Below are 7427 nucleotides of genomic sequence, written 5' to 3' on the forward strand. Positions count from 1 at the left end.
GGAACAAAATACGGCAGAAACACACTGGTACTATTCTGTAGACGGTCTGTAAGAAATGACATGACCATTTGTCCTGTCAACTACGTAGGGCACATACCCTTCCCCATATTTTGTTTTCTAAAAACAAAAACTTTTAAAAAAACTTTTACCATACAGTCTCGGCTTCTACAGCATAGTACATACAATTGTCGAAACGTTGTTTACACCCTCATGTAAATTTATGCGTGGAGGTCATAGGTTGACAATGCCATGACCTCGATAAACTCAAAGAAAGTGTACACAGATCGGAGGTTTGTTGTTGGTTGAAGCACAGATTTTCTGTAATCTGTTTCGTATAAAACATGACGTAATCATTACATTGAAGCTTTTGTGGAGGTACGTACAGACAGTTCATATCATATAAAACCGTAGCAGTGTCTAGTTTTCACAACGGCAGTGTTCTGACACCGCAGGCTGAGTACCAAATGCGCATGTCACCCTAGAGTTTGAGGCCGTTTATCGAGGAACAATTAATTATTGTTTATAGCCTATGTTTGAATTGTTGAAGGTTCAATTTTATCTTGTACTCAATATTGGATGAACGATGATCAGAATAGATTCAGTGTCATACATTGTACCTATGTTGCCTATCAGTCGCTGACTTCGAAATGTTGATGAGCAATGACTGGTGGAGCGACAAACATATCCCTTGACATGTAAATGTCACGTGACACTTGAGCCAGTACAGGTAAACAAGTTGTGTCTCACATGAATACGCAAAGCCATTTTATGTCGTTCAATCGATATTTCAAGCGCAATAATACCTTTTACAATTTTCTCAAATTCAAAAGGCGATTGTAATCGATGATACACCCATGACTGGACTGACCTGCAGTCGATGCCCAACTGTTTTGAGGTCATGGTGACAGCTGCAGTTTACTGACAATTTGCATAGCCCTGACCCTTTTCCCCTGTCAGTAAAGAAAAAGTTGCAACGACTGCATGCATGTTTAAATGCCAAAGTAATATTAACTAAGGGAGAGTGTATCAAACTTTAGACTCACGAATGTGCTCTAAGGTTCTTATGTTATTTGTTAAATCGATACTTAATAGTTGACAATGAGATAAAATGTCGTGGAAGTTAATACTTATCCATGTATGCCGCTTTCCATGAAATGTGTTAATAATGGCAGAAGCGGACGACAACAACACATATTGAAAACAACTGAGTTCACCCTGAGGGTCACCCTGAAGAAAATTCAGAAAACAAATAATTTTGAACATGAATATGATTTTAATCAACAAAACTCTGTACATTTGATACCGAAATTGAACACAGACATTTTAAATGTAGTTGGTCAAGGGTAATTATTCGAAGATTCTTGTTATCCATAGGTCACATTGGTTTATCGAGTATGGCGGCAATACTCGGGACAGATCAACCGGATATAGTGTATTTGACACTGAAAGAAGAACATGTGAGCAAAGCCGGGAAGTTATTGGCGGACAGTTTCGTCCACGATGAAGTTCTGGCACAAGTTGTCGACATTCCCTACGACGAAAGACTAGAATACGACCAAGAGAATTGCAGGATGTCGGTTGACGATGGGACGTCTCTCGTTGCCATCGACAATGCCACTGCTGAAATAGTCGGAGTTCTCGCTGGACAAATTTTACAAGGACAAGATTATTCTCAGTTTGACCAAGAAGATCTTGAATGTTCTGTACCGAATACTGCTTTAATTTTGCAAGCCGAATCCCTTTTCTTTACGTCGCCGGATTTCAGGAAAAACCCAGAATGTAAAATACTCAATGTCTTTAAACTAGGTGTTCACAAAGATTACCGGCGATTGGGGATCGCCAAGAAACTGGTCGAAATGCACGAAGATATTGCAAGACAGAAAGGATGTAGCTGGATTCTGGCCACTCCTAGTGGTCAAGCAAGCCAAAATCTTTACTCAAAGTCAGGGTACCTGGAAATTGGAGAAATATTCTATCGAGATTTCGTCTTCAATGGTGAGAAGCCACTTTCAGTTATCACCGAGTGTCCTTCATTCAAAACCATGGTCAGGAAAATCAATTAAGTCAATGTCAATATAAATTTCTATTTTTTGTATGTATGTATGTATGTATGTATGTATGTATGTATGTATGTATGTATGTATGTATGTATGTATGTGTGTGTGTGTGTGTGTGTGTATGTGTGTATGTATGTATGTATGTATGTATGTATGTATGTATGTATGTATGTATGTATGTATGTATGTATGTATGTATGTGCCTAGTAATTGTTTGATGATTATCCAACTATCATATGCTTCTGTAAAATTCATGACTAAGATTTAGAAGAGACTTATTTGTGAGAAAAATGTATGAAGTGCTTATCTAGATATCAGACAAGATACATGTTGCTGTCTTTCTTTTTGTGAAGGATTACTTTAACACTTACATGGTGCATCTGAAGCAATACTCAACGTATATATGTGCGTTAAATTCTAGGGTTGCATTGCTATTTACTTAAGTAGTTGATTTATTGCTAGTTGTGCCATGATGCATTATATGATGCAAATAGACTTAGCTTTCTATCTTCTGACAATTTTGTAATATTATATCTCTTTTCATAGTCCACGTCTAAAATGATTTTTTACCGAAATAGTGTACGTACGGTGAACGGTTTGTTCGGTGTATTACTTCCATTATAATCAAAGGCCCTGTATCCTCAGGCTGCAATACCCCGCAACTCTGTCTTTTCTTGTAACACAATGTTTTTAAACAATGTTCTTTGTCCCTACTTTTGTGGAATACTGACGATTTATTTGATGTATGTACTCTGTGCTTTTACCGAATAAGCTATTTTAAGTTGGCAAATAGAAAGCACGATTTACCGTGACTTTGTTTCATTGCTGATTTTAAGGGAACTTTTTTGTAACAGCGGATGATTTGTTGTTATTTACACGACTGCACTTCGGCCACGAATACGTCGCCGTACTCTGCATGGAAAGCACAATAAATTATGAACTACTCTGACAACTCGTCTGAAATCTGTAATTTTCAGTGGCCTGTGTTCGACGCAGTAGACGTAGAATGCCAGACACGGAAAGCAGCAACATATTAATGGATAAATAAAACAAAAGCATGGATTGGTGGCGCTATCTTCTTCTCGTGTCTCATCAATTGCAAGTTCGGCAAATGCTTCTGGCTGTGTGCTCTCAATCATTTCAACCTCAGCTAACATTTTTCCCCGCTTTAGAAATTGCTCGGGTACGTCTAGCTTTGCTATCTTTACCACGTGCCAAGGCTTTGTGACGATTGAGGGAAGCTTGAGGGCGCCCGCGCTGTCCTCGCGGACGTCAAAGTAACGGAGACGACATGTCAGCGCATCAAAAGCGTACACAACATCCCCTATCATAGTCAGCAGACCGCGGGAGGACGTTGTTGGAAAGTCGTGGCATTGCCATATCGCTGTCACTTCTCATCGCGATATTTTGATAACGTTGCTTCGTCTTCTGCTACGACTAACACATTCAAATCATCATTGCAGAGTATACGGAGCATTGGCTTCATCGACATCGAACTTGAGATGATAATCTCGCGATCAATTTTCACACCGATGTCCGCATCTTCGCTACGAATAGAAGAAATTGATATCTCAACAAGGATACCTTGGAAGACGCTTCGGTTCATACCCTTTTTGATTATTTCTTGTTGAACGAGCAAATACAAGGATTCGTTAAAACTGCATGCATCCACGACATTGTTTTTAATATTGTCACGGGCTTCACCGAAAACGAGGCTTTCTTTCGAGAAAGTCACAGTAATAATCTGGCTATGCAGTGGGCTGGTATTGCTAGCATCGCCATATACCAATATGATAGGCAGTTTACCTTTGGTGATGCGAGATGCTATCTGGTAGAATTTGGACCCATCTGTAGACGTGATTCCATACCCCTGTAATATTTCTTCTGTGCTAGAGACGTAGGTTTTCAAGGAATTGGTTTTTGTATTAAACGACTTGACAGTGACCGAACCATTCTGACTGCTCTCGGAATAACACATGATATGTTTATGTGTAGAAGCCCCGTAGAAAATGGGATCGCTGTTAAATCGCTCGCTATCAGAATGAAACCCCTTGCCAAGAAACAGCCAATCTTTAGCCTTTTCGTTATAGCAACACACAACATTCCCAGAATCCCATTCTCCGTCTTCCGTTCGATGAAGCAACACAGCCGACACTGTTGAATGCATGTATTTCCCTTTCGTCATGATTTTGCTAGTGATGTCAGCTTTCTCCGAGTCTTCCAAATGATTGTATTCTGTCGTAGAACTCACTAAATAGAAATGATCCGAAGCGAACTGCCTGATGTCCTCCAGCATAGCCTCGAACTCGAATGCCCTACTTGCCTCAAGAAATGTGTACCAATTTTCAAGATCGAGATAACCAATCATGGTGCTTTCAAATGACGGGTGGCGTAGATTTAGAAGTCTTGCGGTCTCCAAGATTTCTCTGACGGAGGAAGATGCTAATGTGATCTTCCCATCGTACAGAAAATTCAAGACCGTTTCCATGGCTGCAGGCGTTGGCTGCGCATCCGCGAACTCAAACGTTACAGGGCGCGCGTGTACATCTTTATTTGACGACGATAGGCGTGTCTTGAAATAATCACTGTTCTCTGACAACACTTCTGAGTGAGCCTTGAACACTTTGTTTCCAAGAATAATGTCAACGTCATGGTTGTCGCTGTTGTAGTTTTCGTTCTCACACTTGACGACCTCCATAACGGTTTAATGCCACCTAGGGGACTGAACGACAACAGACTTGAGTTACCTGTAAAAGGGATATACAGTAAACTAGTAAACCCTCACAAATGCAAAACTAGCATTAGAGGTGTTGGCAAAGTCGTGACTCTTGGTAAACTGGTAAAACACGTAAACAGCATAATATTAAAAATAATCATAAAAATGTTTTTAATAGAATCATGTCAGTAATATAAAATTACTTGCAATGTTCAAATGTGATTAGAATTATTGAAGATATAAAACATATCAACCATACATTTCAATATACTAATAACTCGAATTGCTACTGAAAACAACACCATGCGAATATTGTGACAAGTCAGTGATATTTCAGTGTCGTAAATCACCGAATATCAATGACAAAAATACGAGCGTCTCTCTGCTTCAAATATGGTGACTTCGAAAGTTTGAGAAAATGCGTTGAAATGCAACATCGTACAGTAATTGACTATTTGTTTCTTGGCAATCCATGATAATGTTAATGAACCTAGAGAACGATATGACTCGAACTGAACTACGGACATGTACATGCCTTCTATAACATTCTATAATTATATCAGCATTATTCTCCGACCTTTGACATCATGCACTGTCATTTAATATTTAAGCAATAAAGCACACCTAGCGATAGTATACTACGAGATTTTGACCAATTCACATGAGCACGAGCGATAGCGAGTGCATATATGAAATGAACTGGTCAAAATCAAGTGGTATACCTTCGCTGGGTGTAATTTATTGCTATTATATCATAACAGTATATTGAAATTCTGGCATGGAACGTAAAAAAAAAAGAAAGAAAGAGAATTTTGGCTCTTGCCGAGAGCTCGCGCGTGTGCCAACCGTGGTATCGCGAATATACCACGGTTCTTTTCTCGTCTCGACCAATCAGATCAATGCATATGCGCCATCAATATACTGGTATGACATCATATCAATTTCTACACTATCACTGTCGTTTCATTACTGTATCATTAATGTGATTAAACTCAGTGAGGCTCATATTTGATGATACTACGCATGCGTAATCGACGACATACTGGCTAGCAGTAATTGATTTCTCCAATACTACATTTGTTTAAAAAAGCAAGTGAATGGAAATTGGGGCTTGACGCAATGTCTATGATACCCTATCACGTGACTGCCATCGATAGGGTTTACGATAATATGATGTTCGATGTCTTTGGTTGTTTTAAAAAGAACGCGAGTTCTGGGTTTAAGCTTTGACACGTGCAGTATGTAATGGGATAGTGTCAAGTAATGAATGAAACTATGGAAGGTAATTCTGAATTTGTTGTACGGACTGACCCATTTCGTAGAAATTGTAAGTTGAATTACGTAATTAACCCAGTTAATAGTAATCTAGTCTTAATATACGGTTATTAATATTTTTGTTGTTTCGTTATGACGATTATAAGATATATCATTCAGAACATGGCTGCAGTTTTTATTTCCTTACATACTGACCATTATCAATGCCTGCTGACAAAAATCATTAAGGTTAAAAAAATCCGATTTCCCCCAAATCTTACTGTTTCATATAAACACTCTACAATGCTGCAATATATGTTAATCAATAAAGTTCAATGTTATGCAAAGGTTATATATGTAATGTCAATGACTGCTGGTAGTTCTAATGTAACGGCGCAAATCAAGCAGCTCGTGTGATTATATGTATAACAACTCTATAAATTTAGGTCATCGCATTTTTCTATCTCACTCATTTAAATACTGATGAATTATTTAAGCTTTCGAATGCTGTATTTCCGTCGCAGGATTAATCCGAGTCGTCAAAGGATTTAGTTATCTTACAATTACATTGAACTGACAACGCTGTTTGATGTACACTTGGTTGGGCCCCTTTCGTGATATAAGCTTAGTATTCAAACTAAAGACGCAAATCTGTACCAAATCGGCGTTTGCGTGAACATAATATTCGCATGAGAACTGTAAATGTAGACTGATAATTTCATATGGCTTCATATCATTTTAAATGAGAGTACTCGTCATACGCTACACAGTATTAGCTGGTGTTTGAAAAAGGGATGCCCCATATGCATACTTACCTCTGAGAACCGTTGAAATGCACTCTCACAGTGGCACACATTTTATCTGAAGGATATCATTTTCTTTCGATATCCTTTGTCTATACTTAATCAATTCCTAACCAGACACAACGAAAAGCTGAGTAACCGAGGTCTTACCGTCAGTACAGGTCTTGCGGTGTTTTCAAAGTAGACGTAACTCAATATGTCAGATAGCCCTTGTTTTTTCGATTTCTACGGCTGAGGTCATCGAGGTGTCATCTTCATGCAATGTAAATGAATAAAGTGGGAGTGACAGCGCCCTCAGAATTGTAATAAATTACCAGATTACGTGATTAGCTATACTCGCAGTATAGCGAAAACTAGTCAGAGTATTCCTAGACACAAACAATGTGAAACCATCGCAATACTGGCATATTTGAAAAAAACCCCTTGATATACATTATGATGTACTGGTATATATGCCATCTATCCATTACCATCTCGGGTTTTCAAGTGTTCCGTGTGCCCAGGGTAAGGAAAAAAGGAGGTGTCTAGCTTTACAACCTGATTGATAAGTCACCAAGGTCAGACAGTCTGCATGTAGAACCGCAGAAGGCAACTGAA

General features: G+C 38.8%; 2 protein-coding genes across 4 annotated transcripts; one reads left to right on the forward strand and one right to left on the reverse strand.

The window, feature by feature from the left end:
• Positions 1 to 246: 246 nt before the first annotated feature.
• LOC139115417 (uncharacterized) lies at positions 247 to 4268 on the forward strand. Of its 2 annotated transcripts, XM_070677517.1 has the most exons (3): positions 247 to 375; positions 1375 to 1995; positions 3035 to 4268. In XM_070677517.1, exons 2-3 carry the CDS (start codon positions 1395 to 1397, stop codon positions 3103 to 3105), a joined length of 672 nt encoding a protein of 223 aa, XP_070533618.1. In that variant the 5' UTR covers positions 247 to 375; positions 1375 to 1394; the 3' UTR covers positions 3106 to 4268. The 2 variants fall into 2 exon arrangements, with proteins under 2 accessions (XP_070533618.1, XP_070533619.1); XM_070677518.1 differs by lacking the exon at positions 247 to 375 and having other exon boundaries at positions 1306 to 1995.
• On the reverse strand, positions 1736 to 7111 carry LOC139115416 (uncharacterized). 2 transcript variants are annotated; one of them, XM_070677515.1, is made up of 2 exons: positions 6981 to 7111; positions 1736 to 4779 (listed from the first exon to the last, which is right to left on the reverse strand). In XM_070677515.1, the coding sequence occupies exon 2, from the start codon at positions 4753 to 4755 to the stop codon at positions 3445 to 3447; it is 1311 nt and encodes a 436-aa protein (XP_070533616.1). In that variant the 5' UTR covers positions 4756 to 4779; positions 6981 to 7111; the 3' UTR covers positions 1736 to 3444. The 2 variants fall into 2 exon arrangements, with proteins under 2 accessions (XP_070533616.1, XP_070533615.1); XM_070677514.1 differs by having other exon boundaries at positions 1736 to 4804.
• Positions 7112 to 7427: the final 316 nt, after the last annotated feature.

Source organism: Ptychodera flava, chromosome 17, assembly GCF_041260155.1.
Source record: "Ptychodera flava strain L36383 chromosome 17, AS_Pfla_20210202, whole genome shotgun sequence".
Classification (NCBI taxonomy): Eukaryota; Metazoa; Hemichordata; class Enteropneusta; family Ptychoderidae; genus Ptychodera; species Ptychodera flava.

Bases quoted from the DNA above. Each gene is read 5' to 3' on its own strand.
- LOC139115417 (XM_070677517.1), top strand. From the start codon at position 1,395: ATGGCGGCAATACTCGGGACAGATCAACCGGATATAGTGTATTTGACA. The intron at 1,996-3,034 runs GTGAGAAGCCAC...TGTAATTTTCAG, and splicing joins TCGAGATTTCGTCTTCAATG to TGGCCTGTGTTCGACGCAGT.
- LOC139115416 (XM_070677515.1), bottom strand. From the start codon at position 4,755: ATGGAGGTCGTCAAGTGTGAGAACGAAAACTACAACAGCGACAACCAT.